The following is a 17466-nucleotide window of genomic DNA, read 5'->3' as shown; positions in this document are numbered from 1 at the left end:
GCCCTGGTGGTTCAAACGTTCGCTCGTCATGACGAAGACCAGGTTCGATTCCCACATGGGCGGCTGTGTGAAGCCCATTTCTGGTGTTGCATTGAAGTGGCTACTAAGGGGGCATCAAACTTAGCAAGACTCACTATAAAAACTCCGAGTGCGTTTCATCCTTTACTGATTACGTTTCCTTAACAGTCCTTTACCAGCAGGACACGTGAAATAATCTGTTCTGTTTGCAATGAAGTCACTACAATCTCAAATGTCGGTGTTATTGTCTAGAAATGATATATCTGGTACTCAGGAACTGCTGGCAGTGCAAATCTTTATGTCCATCTTCCCACGTGAACATCTGGGTTGATCTTCCAGCACACCCATGCATACAGTAAGAGAAACTTCCGGATTGGGAATATCAGATGTGGTGTATATACATTGAATCTAAACGGAGAGACAAACATGGCGGTGTTAGGGACCCTATTCTTACATTGAATCTAAGCGGAGAGACAAACATGGGGTGTTAGGGACCTATTCTTACATTGAATCTAAACGGAGAGACAAACATGTGGGGTGTTAGGGACCTATTCCTACATTGAATCTAAACGGGAGACAAGCATGGGGTGTTAGGGACTCTATTCCTACATTGAATCTAAACGGAGAGACAAACATGGGGTGTTAGGGACCTATTCTTACATTGAATCTAAACGGAGAGACAAACATGTAGGGTGTTAGGGACCTATTCCTACATTGAATCTAAACGTGGAGAGACAAACATGGGGTGTTAGGGACCTATTCTACTACATTGAATCTAAAGCGGAGACACAAACATGGGGTGTTAGAGACCTATTCCTTACCTTGAATCTAAACAGTAAGAGACAAACACGGGGTGTTAGGGACCTATTCCTACATTTGGAATCTAAAACGAAAGAGACAAACATGGGGTGTTAGGGACCTATTCTTACATTTGAATCTAAACGGAGACACAAACATGGGGTGTTAGGGACCTATTCCTACATTGAATCTAAATGGAGAGACAAACATGGGGGTGTTAGGGTTCTATTCCTACATTGAATCTAAACGGAGAGACAAACATGGGGTGTTAGGGACCTATTCTTACATTGAATCTAAACGGAGAGACAAACATGGGGTGTTAGGGACCCTATTCTTACATTGAATCTAAACGGAGAGACAAACATGTGTTAGGGGTCTATTTACTAGTGATCTAAACGAGAGAGAGACAAAACATGAATGTTAAATTCTTACATTGATCTAAAATGAAACAAACAGGGGGTGTTAGGGACCTATTCCTACATTGAATCTAAACGGAGAGACAAACATGGGGTGTTAGGGGACCTATTCCTACATTGAATCTAAACGGAGAGACAAACATGGGGTGTTTGGGATCCCTGTTCTGTTACACTTGAATCTAAACGGAGACAAACATGGGGTGTTAGGGACCTATTCTTACATTGAATCTAAAGCGGAGAGACAAACATGCAGGGTGTTAGGGATCTATTCTACCTTTGAATCTAAACGGAGACACAAACATGGGGTGTTAGGGACCTATTCTTACATTGAATCTAAACGGAGAGACAAACATGGAGGTGTTAGGGACCTATTCTTACATTGAATCTAAACGGAGAGACAAAACATGGGGTGTTAGGGACCTATTCTTACCTTGAATCTAAACGGAGAGACAAACATGAGGTGTTAGGGACCTATTCTTACATTGAATCTAAACGGAGAGACAAACATGGGGTGTTAGGGACCTATTCAAAACTACATTGAATCTAAAACGGAGAGACAAACATGGGGTGTTAGGGACCTATTCTTACATTGAATCTAAACGGAGAGACAAACATGGGGTGTTAGGGACCTATTCTTACATTGAATCTAAACGGAGAGACAAACATGGGGTGTTAGGGACCTATTCCTACATTGAATCTAAACGGAGACACAAACACTTGAGGTGTTAGGGACCTATTCCTACATTGAATCTAAACGGAGAGACAAACATAAAGTGTTAGGGACCTATTCTTACCTTGAATCTAAACGGAGAGACAAACATGGGGTGTTAGGGACCTATTCTTACATTGAATCTAAACAGGAGAGACAAACATGGGGTGTTAGGGACCTATTCTTACATTGAATCTAAACGGAGAGGACAAACATGGGGTGTTAGGGACCTATTCCTACATTGAATCTAAACGGAGAGACAAACATGGGGTGTTAGGGACCTATTCTTACATTGAATCTAAACAGAGAGACAAACATGGGGTGTTAGGGACCTATTCTTACATTTGAATCTAAACGGAGAGACAAACATGGGGTGTTAGGGACCTATTCTTACCTTGAATCTAAACGGGAGGCAAACATGGGGTGTTAGGGACCTATTCTTACATTGAATCTAAACGGAGAGACAAACATGAAGGGTGTTAGGGACCTATTCTTACATTGAATCTAAACGGAGAGACAAAACATGGGGTGTTAGGGACCTACATTGAATCTAAACGGAGACACAAACAGTGGGTAAGTTAGGACCTATTCTTTACCTTGAATCTAAAGCAGGGACAAACATGGGGTGTTAGGGACCTATTCTTACCTTGAATCTAAACGGAGAGACAAACATGATGTGTTAGGGACCTATTCTTACATTTGAATCTAAGCAGAGAGACAAACATGGGGTGTTAGGGACCTATTCTTACATTGAATCTAAACGGAGGAACAAACATGGGGTGTTAGGGACCTATTCTTACATTGAATCTAAACGGAGAGACAAACATGGGGTGTTAGGGACCTATTCTTACATTGAATCTAAACGGAGAGACAAACATGGGGTGTTAGGGACCTATTCCTACATTGAATCTAAAAACGGAGAGAGACAAACATGGGGTGTTAGGGACCTATTCTTACCTTGAATCTAAACGGAGAGACAAACATTGGGTGTTAGGGACCTATTCCTACAATGAATCTAAACGGAGAGACAAACATGGGGTGTTAGGGACCTATTCTTACATTGAATCTAAACGGAGAGACAAACATGGGGTGTTAGGGACCCTATTCCTACATTGAATCTAAACAGGAGAGACAAACATGGGGTGTTAGGGACCTATTCCTTTACATTGAATCCTAAACAGTTAGAGAGACAAACATGGGACAAATTGTTAGGGACCTATTCTTACCTTGAATCTAAACGGAGAGACAAACATGGGGTGTTAGGGACCTATTCTTACATTGAATCTAAACGGGAGAGACAAACATGGGGTGTTAGGGACCTATTCTTACATTGAATCTAAACGGAGAGACAAACATGGGGTGTTAGGGACCTATTCTTACATTGAATCTAAGCGGAGAGACAAACATATGAGGTGTTAGGGACCTATTCTTACCTTGAATCTAAACAGGAGAACAAACATGGGGTGTTAGGGACTATTCCTACATTGAATCTAAACGGAGAGACAAACATGGGGTGTTAGGGACCTATTCTTACATTGAATCTAAACGGAGACACAAACATGATTAATGGACGGTTTCTCTGAAGGCCAAATATAAGAAGCATATTTCTACGTATAGGCATTTCTTGTCCACATAAGACGAAGAACTCTTGCTTTCCTTCGAGAGTTTACTTATTATTTTTATGAAGGTACAGCCAATGCATATGTTTTGCGGAAGGTATCCCAGAGTGTTTTACCAATGGCTCTATTTACCGCTTCTGTTAACTCTGTTTCAGGGTGAAAGTGAGGGCATATTGTTTTATTGAAACTAATTCCAGCGCCTCGAGAGATGACACATTATAGCCACCACATCCATTTCCTGTGCTTTTAAAAACTATATAATATCTCTCTAGCCGTTTTAGACTGAATTAACGTTTTTAAAACTATGTAAAACCTTCACTCACGCACTGATGGTTTTCATCAACCTCAGGGTGCTTATTGGATAGACTGTGTGGTTCGATCCCCTTGGCGTGCATGAAAACTACGCTGAAATATGGTACTTGTTATTACCTTGCCTGGCGTTCAGCATGTAAGCGGATAAAGCGGTGTACATTGTCCTCAAGTTATAACAATCTGGGAGGCCCGCCGTAATGTGCTGGAGTATTGCTAAAAGCGGCTTAAACCATACTGACTCCTCACTCCATGTTTGTACACACACCTTACATGCGCACTGAACCTTACACACATTCTACGACCCTGAAGCTTCGTTTCACCTCAACTCACCTTATCCTGTTGATGCGTTCCATGCACTAAGTTCCTTCGAATTGATCCCAAATGCTTTCACCCAGGTCGGAAGACGCGATCTAGTGGTCAGGTTCGGTGACTTGGTTGACAGCGTATCAGCGTACGCCAACGACGTGCATTGATTCTCATGATGTCAATCACTGGCTGGTTTGGTCCAAACACACCCACACCCACCCCACAATATATACAGAATATTTTAGATCAACGTTAAGCAGTAAGAACACTCTTTGTTCCCACATACACCAGTAACTTGAACACTGCCCATGTTGGAGTCGCTCTGCGCGGTCAGCAGGTACCCTGTTTAAGTGTGAAAGCGCCACCTACTGTCTGATCATTGGTGTGTGAAGGCTCCACCTAACCTCTAGAGATTGGAATGATGACAATCGATATCCAGAGTATACAGTCCCCGCCTTTCCGGTCATTGATAAAGGTGTTAAACTGAGATGACTAATCGATGCTTATGACGCGTTAGATAAGAATTAGATCTTGACCAGAATTAAAATTTTACGGTTACAGGGTGCATTTGAATCCGAATACAGGGCGTCCGGTTTCATTGTTTAATGTGTAGATAAACCTCGTGAAAGATTATACTGGCCAATTAAACGAGGTATACAACACACACAACCAGATGGTAATAGGAATATACAATACCTGTTTTCTGATTGCTTGCTTATATAGAAAAGAAATTAAATGTAACACTATTTTTGGGATAACTCAATCTAAGTAAAAACTTCAGATTCTAGGTACGTGGAGGTGGAAGGAGGTGGTGGTTGTTACTCCACGGAGGTCCATTTCGACAGGGGCGGTTTGGGTAGCCTAGTGATTAAGGGGTTCGCTCGTCAGATAGGAGCCGGGTTTGGGGATGCGATTTCTGGGTTAATTAAAAGGTGATATTGGATGAATGCTGTAAAAGCGGCATGGAACCCAACTCTCTCTCTCCTCCAGTTCCGCAGGCAAGCTTATAGAAACGGGACAGGACTCGCAAACTCTAAAATATACCTCTTCTCAAAGCAGATGCACATCAAACATCAGTGCTCAACGGACAAAAATTATTTTCCAGTATTTCCAAGACAATGTAGAAACAGGCTTAATGTTACACAAGTACTCGGCGAGGGAAGAAGGCCGTGTTGGTAAACTTTAGATTACTGTTAGTTTATCTGTTGTGGTTTATATCTGGTCTTTAAAAAGGACGTTGCAGTAAACGAGTGAGTGCAAGTGATCAAATTTGAAATACATGTATATATTTATTTCGTTCCGCTCATGGTTCCACATTTTACTAGAAGAACGAAATGGCGACAGACAAAACAATTTCATAGCATTCGTTCTTTACAGGATCATAATGTGCTTATAAAAAAAATAATAATCGATTGTCAATAATATCATATTTGAATCAGAGTAAGATTTTTTTTCTGTGGACTTAATGGACATTACAAAATATGTCTCCAGAACAATTTCCTCAAATTGTGGGAGGGCGGTTAGAAGATTAGCCTAATGGTTAAAAGCGTTCGCCTTTCAAGCTGAAGACCGGGGTTCGATTTCACACATGGATACAGTGTGTGAAAGCCCATTCTGGTGTTCCCCACAGTGATTTAGCTGAAATATTGCTAAAGGCGGCGTAAAACTCTATCACTCCACTCCCTCAAATTGTAAGTGAGAGGTGGGACTTTATTACTAAAGATCCCACAACGGACGCGACGACAGGTACCAAAAGGCATCAACCTACATAGCTGTCCATAGAATTAAGCTCGTCTCTTAAATACCAATGTTAGTTTCACGCTTGTCATTTTTATGGTAACAGAATGAGTGAATGAGTGGTGAGAGTTTAGTTTTACGTCACTTGCTCAACAATATTCCAACTATATGGCGGCGGTCTGTAAATAAATGAGTCTGGACTAGACAATCCAGTGATCAACGACGCCCAGGCATCGATCTGCGCAACTGGGAACCGATGACGTATGTCCAACCAAATTGTGAGAGCCTGACCACCCGGTCCGTTAGTCATACCTTTTGAGACTAAGCATAGTCGCCTTTATGACAAGAATGGGTTGCTGAAGACCTATTCTACCCCGGATCTTCACGGGTCAGTAGCGAAATGATTTACGCAAAGGTGGGAAATAAAGAAATACCACAGCTTTATTGGCAGCAAATAATACTTGACGCACAAGTATTCCGTTATGTCCCATTTCTGGCATTATAACACCAGCCTAATTGCATCATCGGAGACGCTACCAGTTTGGGAAAACACCGCACAGATGCCGGGAAGCATTGCCATTGATAGCATTAATGATACTGTTTTCAAACATACATATTAGTAATCGGACAAATCACCATGAATTTATTGGTGGATTTGAGAGCGATCACTTGGATAGCAGAGGGTCCACTGTAGGTTCGATTCCCGGCCGCGTCGTACCAAAAGACGTCACACTGTGGTATCTCGGTGAGCTAGCACTATAAAACCAGCTTCAGTCTGGGCTATTTCAAGCAGCCACACACACATACGCATGCGTAGCCTTAGGCGAATGTTCCTATGTACGGGTGCCAAACCCATGTCACCTCGTCGCGCGTCCGCATCACCTAAGCGCGGTTGACCAGTAATCAGTCAGGTCAAAATTTTGCTTTTCGCCATCGCCCGTTCTGAATTTTTAAGCAGCCCCAAAGGTCGACAAATATCATTGTCAGTGAGATATCGAAATTAGGGTGGAGTGAACGTCTCAGACATTTAACAGCACTGTTGAAAAACCTTGACGTACGGATATGGTGTTGTAAACCAAATGTTGACACGGATTCGAACCCAGGGTCACGGTGGGTGAGCATGGCTACGCCAGCTTTTAGCAATATTCCAGTAATATCCACGAGACCAAAATATTGGCTTGTACGCATTGTACCCACGAATCGAACCCGAGTCTTCTGTGTAACGAGCGAACGGTTTAACCACTATCCCAACTCCTTGTTTCCACCCCCACCCACCCGTTCCCCTACACGCACCCACGCGCGCACGCATACACGTATGCGCACACTATAGAGAGGTTCACCAAGGTTAGCAGGTTCTGTGGCAAGGCTAACTATAGATTCGCCCTTCGATATGTCATATGCGGCTTTACGGTGTACATCGTGTTAAGCTCATACTTGTCTTATCCCGAGCTAAAAGAGCAAAACCTCTGACTATAAAGGTTTAGGTTTTTATACCATCATTCTTATCTTTATTATTTTCTGCACTGAAACGGTCACATGCCAGTAGTACAGTTGTATACATAATTTAGTCAGTAGACATTTTGACAAAGTAAATATTTTCTGTGTAAAAGGCATAATGTATGTATAAGGACAATCGTTCCAAGAGATCCGGTTGGCTTTAATGGTCTAACAACAAAGATACAAAATTAATATATGTTATGATGTACAAAAAGCAGCCTTTAAATGCTTATTCTCACAGAGAAGGTAAGATGGACATACCCAGGTTAAATTATATTCGTCTTTCATTGGGTTTAAATTACACGGTTTACAGATTCTATTTGACTTTTGATGCCTATATATATGCCTGTTTCTATGAATATATCATGAGATGAGCAGTGGGATTTCTTAAAGCACTTAAATACACTAAAACAGTAACCTCTTGATATAAAAAACGCCGGTGTTTAACATTCCCCTTAAGACCAAAGCAGTGGATTTGTTCCGGTGTAATATAAACACATACTTCGAGCGGCAGTTTAGCTCCGTGTTCAGCATAAACAACACTCTTTTTGTGTCTAAGCAGACATTCCCATCTCAATAATTGGAATGCAAAATAAATGACAAAGTTATCCTTGAGACAGATGAACTATGATCTGAATAGTTCTCTAGCTTAACAACAACAACGACACGCGTCGATGTGACGTATGCAGCGTTCCGTCCAGCGACGTCGCGGGTATCGATGCCGTTGCCATCTGCATCCGGGTTCTTTAAGGTTAGCTAAGACATTACCAGCGTACCTGAGTATTCTGGTAGGGAAGTTGTTCGAAGATAACAGAGCTCCCACGTCTGAGACAGCATCGTGGGGAACGCACGTCGTCAACGACAACACAGAAACGTCAACTTATTAATTGGCTAATGTGAACCCGGCGTCATATTTGCGTCTCACAGACAACGATTGTTACAATACAATACGGCATTCTGATAAGATAAGTAACAGCAATGTCCTGTACACAAAGCCCTTGATCGTAAGTGGATAGTACCTACCTATAAATACAAGGCCCTCCAGCGTTGAATCTCAGATCGTCCAGAACACGGACTCGAAAATGACGTTACTGTTGTCGTGCCTGTTGCTGGCGTTGTGCCCCCTCGTGACGGGGCATGGGTACCTGTTCGACCCTCCCAGTAGGTCTACCATGTGGAGAAAAGGATTCAACACTCCCATCAACTACAACGACAATCAGCTCTTCTGTGGCGGAAACTATGTAAGTCGATATCAGAATTTACATACAGTGAGTGAGTGAGTTAAAATTTAAAGTCACTTTGGCAATAGTTCAGCCATATCGTGACTAAATCAAGTTACAGATTAATACAAATTAAATGTACATTATAAAACTAGATTGTCACAGATAAAAATTTAAAACTATTAATTAAATCTAAAACATTTTATTTACATACAGTGAGTGAGTGACTTGGGTTTAACGCTACTCTGAACTTCAGTTACATCAGGGAGGAACCCGTGAAGATCCGTGTTAGAATTGTTCGTCAAGCAACTCATTCATTATATTATAAAATTACTCTTAAAATTGTCGAAGTTTAAGACGTGCTTTCATTCACTGGAGTGCGTTTAGGAACCGGGTATGAATACAACTTCTTGGTAAACCACCCAATGAAGCGAAATATTGGAAATATTCATAGGTATGTTTTGCGAATCTCACCCAAGCAAATACCAATCCTAACGTTCTGTACCCGTGAAGATCCGAGAATAGGTCTTCAGCAACCCATGCTACGAGTAAGAGTCGACTAACAGGATCTGACTTGGTTGACATATGTCATCGTATCCCAATTACATTAGATCGGTGTTGATCACTGGGTTGTCTGATCCAGACTCGACTATAGACAAATAGCCATACAGATGGAATATTGCTGATTTCGGCGTTAAACAACAAACAAAACCCAACAAACATTAGGGAGATCCAGTTTAAAGAGGGAAGGGGGACCTAATCCCCCACAAAAAAACAACTTTACTACTTTTGTGAAACCCACGAGCACAGGTATGATAAAAACCAAGAATTACAAAGGGACGAACCGGGATTCGATTTTAATTCGACTGTGACATACAGACCTTATTCATAAACGGGATTTCATAAACACACCAGAGTGCGATTCTGTTTCATAACAATGGTTTTATAAAGTAACGCCAACAAGGGTGACAGTCTCTGTGTCCTTCGTCCGTGACAGAGACATAGGATCGCTGGTTCTCCTTGATTCTGTATCTAGGTATGTCGGCACTTTACCCGTTCTCTGCATTCGTAACTACTCGTGTCATTCCGGCAAGTCGGATGGCGTCTTCTTGTAGGTCACGGAAAGAGGCGAGTAGTTACGAATGCCGGTCTCTAGGGTTTCGCAGAAGTGGTAGAGTCAGAAATATTGGATAATGGGACCGTTCATAATTTATGGCTAGGGGGTGATGATGATTTTAAGGGGGGTCACCCATTTTGTTCTGGGGGAGTTAGGGGGGTCATTCATTTTGTACCCTCCAGCCATAAATTAATAATAGTCCCTTACAGCTAAGTCCATACAAGCAAATACCCATCCTAACTTACTGTGTAAGTTTATCAATTGTTTATCCGGTTTATCGATGCCTGTGACGCTAATTCAGGTGATAACAGCATCATGTATAACATCCGCATGGTATGGACGGTCATCATCAGACACTCACTCGCAAACCACGTGAACAAATGATTAATTCGTGAATCATATAGAATCATTCGTGACTACTCGTGTTATTCCGGAACAAGCCGAATATTGCCGATTGCGTAAAGGGGCAAGTGATCACGAATGTAGTCGGTCGGTGCCTGAAAAAGCTTTCTTTTTTCACCCTTCTCAGGGCCAGGCCTTTTCATTTTATAAGGAATTATTTCTTTCTATCAGTATCATATATATTCAGAGACTAAGCGTTAGTCACGAATGGTAAGGCTTGGATTTCGCATGCGACTTCGTTGTAATCGTTTTAATTGTTTTAGTAAGGGGAATAGCTTTTGTCATTGTACATATATCATTTAGACATCGCATATCAACCTGGTGGCTTATGCAGTAATGTATGTTTGCATATGACCCCATTAACGAACACGGGGCGGTGGGGTAGCCTAGTGGTTAAAGCGTTGGCTTGTCACGCCGAAGGCCCGGGTTCGATTCCCCACATGGGTACAATATGTGAAGCCCATTTCTGCTGTCCCTCGCCATGATATTGCTGGAATATTGCTTTAAAGAAAGGCGTAAAACCATACTCACTCACGTACACAAAAATGGGTGAGTTGATAATATTCATCTACCATGACTTCAGTAAATACGCTACGCGTTCGGTTTTAAATCAAATTTAGCGCTATTATAATTTCGTTATATTCCTCTGATTTTCCAACACAGTATGATTATCCTAAACGTCGGCAACATTTCAACAAACTATAACAAACACATATGTAACAGAGATGTGCTATTCCATTCAACTATTTCTAATGTCTTTGTAGACAAACTGTTCAAAATCTTGATGTTTTCCTGCAAGGAGGCTTCGGGGTGAAAGATTTTTGGGATGGGGAACCTTTAATGCCAAAAATCGATCATTTTAAGTCAAGACGGGTCGCAAAACAATAAACACGCGCCCGCGGTTACAGGTGACGAGGCTGTGTAAAGTAATGGTTTTATTAATGTTGTCTAGGAAAGAGTTCTCGATATGGCGAGCTGCAACTAATTTGCCCTTGAGTGAGTGAGTGAGTTGGGTTCAACACCGCTGTCAACGATATTCCAGATATATATCACAGAGTGTCAGCTTAACGTGGGAGGAAATCCCGAAGTAACGCAGGTCTTAGACTTTTACCACTTTAGTGAACCTTGCGAGCAACGGTATGGGGCTGACAAGAGTAGAAACCTAACTGGCTTTACCGTGGGTCGAATCCCCAAATCATAGATTTCTGGCATGGCCAAGGGACGCAACTCTGCTCAGCGAATTTCGGTGCCTCAGACGATAGGTCACCGTTCTCCATGAAGCGTTCATTCTAGTGTATCTCAGGTGCGTAGAAAGCCACTTTTCCGTGTAAACCCGATAGGTGACAAAGCTATATATTTAGATAGTATTGAGTGCTTACTCAACTTTCATTTTTTATGAGACCTGGCCCCGATTTCTTGAAACAAACTAAAGTTTTTACTCAAATTTCAAACTCAGTTTGACAATTTGAAACAGATGAATTTTTAACTCAGTTGCATTTTTAAAATAATAAAGCCCAAACAACTTTAGTAATCTATTCACCAAACTCAAATTGTCTACTATGTTTCAGTTCATTCTGGGAAATGCGTTTTCTCAAATTTCTCAAACTTAAGTCAAAACTCAGACTTAAGTTTGTTTCGAGAAATCGGGGCCTGAAGTGTTATCGTTTGACGTTCAAAGTTCGAAATGTTGTTATCTTATCAATATTTTAAAATCATAAGGAAGAGAACTTAAAGTAATCTACCATTAGTTGTAGTCAATATGATACATAGATGGATTACCATTTGTTAAATTGTTCTGATAATGTGATTGTAGGTATTTTTGGCAAGAATTAGAAAAAAATAATATTTTAAGCAAAAATCATGTGTAAGCCCGGGCTTTTTTATAATGGTACCTACGCCCCTGTAACTGTCGCTGTACGTGACCTGGTCTGTCGTACAGTCCCTGAAGCAAATATATCCAAGAAAGCCCACACAAATGTGGCAAGTCTAGATTTCCTCAGCTTCAAAAATGAAGAAAGTCTCAGGGCTCCTTTTCATTATATTTTTTTTTTTTTCACTATGAACTTTTTTCAGTAAAATATGTTCATTTCAGGGACTAGTTGTTAGTCTATATGTGACCTTGTACGTGGAGAAAAAAACTACATGTTAGATGGGTTGCTGGAGGAATAGGTATACTGTGTTGTTTTACAAAAGGTATTTTGATTAAGACAACGGAATGGATGGCCAGAAATTCAGCTGGAAGCACAAACGTGCCATTAACAACACGTGTTTCTGTGACCTAGCTACCCTGAAAATCTCATTCTTTTTCAGACACCTATATCTATCTCAGCATACCGGGACTGCTCGCAACAAATCTCATCTTCATCAAAACAGTCTCCACGTTGCCGAGCAGTGCTGCTATATAGTATAAACGCTTTGTAAACGTCCGCGAAATAAACACCGAAATAGCAGGTACCCTCAGAAACGCCAGTATTTCAGCCGAAAGTTTTCACAAGTCAATGTCCCTGTTGACAAAGCGCGCGCAACAAATCATCTCTTTTGTTGCAAAGTCCCCGGATGTCAGAGTTTTGAGGTCGTGGCGTTGTGAGGTCCTGTGAACATCGGACAAATCTCGAAGCTTATCTGATGTACGTTGAAAGTTATCAACACGACAGCTTGTTGAGTACAAATAGTAATTAACAATAACATGTGTGTTAGAGCGATTACGCTACAGAATCCTTCTGAGTCGGGTATCGCTAGCAGCTTTGGTATGTTCTAAAGGGGACGCCGCGACGGGAGGACAAGTGGTCCTTATCGACGCATGCTCGTCTAAGAGGCTTGATGAGTTCAAATAAGATTATCAATAAACATGCATGTTAGAGAAACGATACTACAAAATCCTGCTGTGTTAGGCATCACCAGAAGGCATAGGTAGGTTCTTTAAGGGGGTCGCCGTGACGGGATAATGGGTTAGAAATGGTCCTTACCAACCTATGCTCGTCTGAGAGGCTTGCTGAGTACAAACAACAATTATCAATAAACAGGCACGTTAGAGAGACGATAAAACCGAATCATGTGTAAGATATCACCAGAAGGCATAGGTCGGTTCTTAAAGGGTGATTCCGAGCAATAAATGACCCTTACCGACGTGCTCAGCTCTAGTGAGTGAGTTTAGTTTTACGCCGCTTTTAGCAATATTCCAGCAATATCACGGCGGGGTACAACAGAAATGGGCTTCACACATTGTACCCATGTGGGGAATCGAAACCACCGTGTCTTCGGCGTGACGAGCGAACGCTTAAACCACAAGACTACCCCACTGCCCGTGCTAAGAGGCGACTTGATAGGTGTATGTGATTTTATTAATGGCGTATTATCGTACCACGCGGACATCGGTCGTCATAATGTCAGTCACTGGATTGTCTGGTCACTCCATCATTTAAATTATCATTAAAATGTCCTGATTAAGACATCGTCGTCGTCGTCATTGTTATTATTATTTTTTTCAGAATGAGAACTTTGTCCATCATGGTAAATGCGGAATATGCGGCGACCCTTGGCAAGGACCCAGGGACAACGAGGCTGGAGGGAAATACGCGACAGGCACCATCTCCAAAACCTACCAATCAGGTGACAGAATTACAATCCAGGTCATCGTCACAGCCAATCACATGGGCTGGTTTGAATTCAAATTGTGCCCGAACAACAACCCCGCCAAGGCAGCTACCAAGGAGTGTCTGGACGCCCACGTCTTGCACCTCACTGACAGTAACAGCACCAAATACTACATCACGAGCGACACCGGGCCCTTCAACATAAACGTGCAACTTCCGTCCGGTCTCACCTGCACTCAGTGTGTTCTTCAGTGGCGTTGGAAAACAGGTAAACTTGAGTCATTTTCTTCGATTGCGATGATAGGAATTTAGTTTCCCCCTTTTAGTTGATTTATTTCATTTTACAGTTCATTTTTAAAATTGTCTTAAGTATATCAGAAAGTTTATCAGCTGATCATTTGTTGAAAATATCGACACTTGAGCTTAGTCAGCGCTTAAAGAATATTTCTAAATTGTGTTAATTTTTAAATATAATTGCACATAAAAACCAAAAACACACAGAAATTCTTTGCTACAGATTACTTTATGTAAACATGTTTAATGTAAACATGCTTTATCTATATGTATTCACACTGTGCACTTACCCGTGAAGGTCCGGGTTAGAATGTACCATCAGCAACCCATGCTTGTCGTAAGAGGCGACTAACGGGATCGGGTGGTCAGGCTCGTTGACTAGGCTGACACATGTTATCGGTTCCCAATGGCGCAGATCGTAATCATGCTGTTGATCACTGGATTGTCTGGTCCATACTCGATTATTTACAGACCATATAGCTGGAATATTGCTGAGTGCGGGGTAAAACTAAACTCACTCACTCACACTGTGCACTGACTCAGCATTCAAGTGATGAAGGAGCAAGAATTAGCTCTGAAACGTCGTATAAAGAAGTTGTTATCCACAAACACGTGTCATGTATTCATGTTCGTCCACCTCCTAATGCCTTTCAAGAATTTCAAAAACGTGTTTCAATTTACCAGAGATGTTTAAACAGACATAATGAAATTTAACAACAGGCCTTTCACGTTTATATTACATAAAACCCAAAGTCGACATACTTTCTTCAGCCAGTCAGATTATATCGCTAGAAAACAATCGCCGAAAAATAACTGTTTGCTGAATATCTTAAAACATTGTTTGACTCCTTCATTATCAAAATGAGATTTTATGTTTTAACTGAAACCGATAAATACTTTGTCAAACCCCGCCCCATAAGGTACTTTTATTATTCAGAAATTTGTTATTTCTCGTGATTATTGCCTTTGTTTTCCCACTGCGGTTCCGAACCCACACACCTGTATTCCTACTCCAGGTAACAGTTACGGCGTTGACCCCGACGGTAGGGCGTGTATCGGATGTGGACTACAGGAAGAGTTCTACGGCTGCGCAGATGTTGCCATTACGGGCGATGGCAGCAATCCAATCACAGCGCAGCCAGGAACACAGCGACCAATCACAACACAGAAGCCATATCAGCCAACCCAAACACCAAAACCATATCAGCCAATCGTAACAGCGCAGCCATATCAACCAATCAAAACCCAGAAGCCATATCAACCAGTCGAAACACCCAAGCCGTACCAGCCAATACAAACACAAGCCCCAGCGACCAACGGAGGACAGAAATGCTTCGGGGTCAACAACTGGGCGGGTGTCCCTAGCTTAGACCGATGGTGTACACTCAGCTGCGCAGCCGGACACTGTCTTTCATTGTACTGTAAATGTGTTTAAGAGACGATGGGATCTGCTACTCCGGACATACTAACTGCTGTGTTACCCTCCATATACCATTAACACTGCATTGATTATCAGATAGCGTCAGTATTGTCCATATTTTAAAAGTGATCTAACTGAGACTGGTATTTACTGAAACATATTATAACGTAACAAGTGTACGAATTATATGTGAATGGTTTTCGCCGATTTGATTTTATTCAAAGAAACACTGGAAATCAACTTCGTGCGTTGTACCCAAATGGAGAATTCGAATACATCGCTCTCATTTTTTCATTGTAGGAACACCAGCTAGATGTGCCGTGGTATATCGGAAAAACTCTTCAAAGAAGCTAAAACAAATGTTGCGTTTATTATTTGTTTCAGTATATACGATGTATAATATGTAACGATTACCGCAGTCGTGGCATAATAATTGAAGTATTGAAAGATGTACATCCATATCGTATCATACATCGCTTTTTATTTCAGCAAACACCTGGTGTCATCATTAAAGTGTAAGTTTATGAAAATGACACATGAATTCAAACGGACCCCCAATCTTGAATTGAAGATACACTCGACATTATCCCCCAGTATTACGTCAGAAGCAACCTGGTGCTTAAAACACGAACTAAAATTTACATGTTTCTAATAAATGAGAAATTGTATCTTTGTGTCTCCTTGGTATGTTGATCTTGTTTATTAACGCTACGCTACGATATATGGATCGTATTTTTATAAATACATGTCTGAAAGATTTACATTTGATTTGTTCAACATAAATTGACATAACGTATAATCGACATATAAATTTGTCGAAAGTTGATTTCTAGGTGGCATCTGGTTCCAACAGATTCTATAGACTGTAGCCAGACAGATTACACAGAGTTACCTCCCTTCCCTTGTAGGGAATCTCCAGGGTTGACTAGTTGGTCTTGTCTGGTGCTGAATTTTAATGAGTTGAATTACATCTGTTTATCTCAGTTATTACTGTATGCAAATGGGCCTAATTCTGTATGTTTATGTATGGCGGTACGTAGCATTGGATTGTGAACATATAGGCATTTAGTTAAAACAATAAAGACATTGTTGTTTTAATTTTTAATTGTAATCTGTCAATGACGTAAGTTTACCAAAAACTGTTTTCACATAAAATATTCGATTCCATCGTATACCACAGGTATGTGGTCTGATTTCAATATTTGCACGTTTGAACAACATAGCAAAAATAACTGATATTTCTTAATAATTTGAATATCGCGGTGTCTCTGAGCAAAGTTGATTAGTATATTTTAGAATAAGAAACAATATTCCAGAATACAACCATCAGAACGATTGACGAAATAAAGCTTGCCTATAACCAAGAAAGCATTGCAAAATCTAGTGTTGATGTTGTGATTGACAAAATCTGATCAATCGTTGGCGTGGCCACTCGACCCTTTCCGTAACCTATCGACACTTTTTTCCTAATAGTCACGAAACTCGCTTGTATCGTCGTTAGGGTGTAGGCCAGTGGTTTCAGCGTTCGCTAGCCACGCCGATGTATCGGATTCGATTCTCCTCAACGGTAACTTTCGATCACTCATTCTTGGTTTCCTCTGCTATGGTATAGCTGGGGTGGTTGAGTCGGGTTCGAAGAGCCGGGTTCGATTCTCAAGATGGATACTAGCAGTGAGCGAAATAGCCACTGGCCCTCTAGCCCGTGACTAGTAAACATCCAGTCGGGTCAGTAAAACTCCACAGTCATTGGCCCGACTGGGTAGTGAATTTCACTCATGGGGTCATTTTGTAAATATATCACTCTCTCCAACATGTTAAGTTATAATACACTTTTAAATCATGCAAGAGTATGGCCTGATAAAAATGTTCATCATATTAGTAGCTTAATGATGAAACCCTTGTCATGCCGACAATATCTTATTCTCATTTATTTTTGTAATCTTTTGCTTAGTTTCTACATTCAAATTTCGGGCTAGTAACTTTCAGAGACAGCTGACCCGACTGGCTG

General features: G+C 41.2%; 1 protein-coding gene across 1 annotated transcript; it reads left to right on the top strand.

Moving 5' to 3' along the window:
- The first annotated feature begins 8391 nt into the window (after positions 1-8391).
- Positions 8392-16126, top strand: LOC124271419. Its single transcript, XM_046706573.1, has 3 exons — positions 8392-8653; positions 13640-14012; positions 15055-16126. The coding sequence occupies exons 1-3, from the start codon at positions 8495-8497 to the stop codon at positions 15471-15473; spliced, it is 951 nt and encodes a 316-aa protein (XP_046562529.1). The 5' UTR covers positions 8392-8494; the 3' UTR covers positions 15474-16126.
- Positions 16127-17466: the final 1340 nt, after the last annotated feature.

The sequence above is a fragment of the Haliotis rubra genome, unplaced genomic scaffold (assembly GCF_003918875.1).
Source record: "Haliotis rubra isolate DU_JTF1 unplaced genomic scaffold, ASM391887v1 Scf16, whole genome shotgun sequence".
Lineage (NCBI taxonomy): Eukaryota > Metazoa > Mollusca > Gastropoda > Lepetellida > Haliotidae > Haliotis > Haliotis rubra.
This window is presented reverse-complemented; position numbering and strand designations above follow the sequence as displayed.

What these genes read in the sequence shown, in the direction of transcription:
- LOC124271419 (XM_046706573.1), top strand. Translation starts at nt 8,495, where the DNA reads ATGACGTTACTGTTGTCGTGCCTGTTGCTGGCGTTGTGCCCCCTCGTG. An exon ending in TCTTCTGTGGCGGAAACTAT is followed by an intron (nt 8,654 to 13,639) that starts GTAAGTCGATAT and finishes TATTTTTTTCAG; the next exon opens with AATGAGAACTTTGTCCATCA. An exon ending in TCAGTGGCGTTGGAAAACAG is followed by an intron (nt 14,013 to 15,054) that starts GTAAACTTGAGT and finishes TTCCTACTCCAG; the next exon opens with GTAACAGTTACGGCGTTGAC.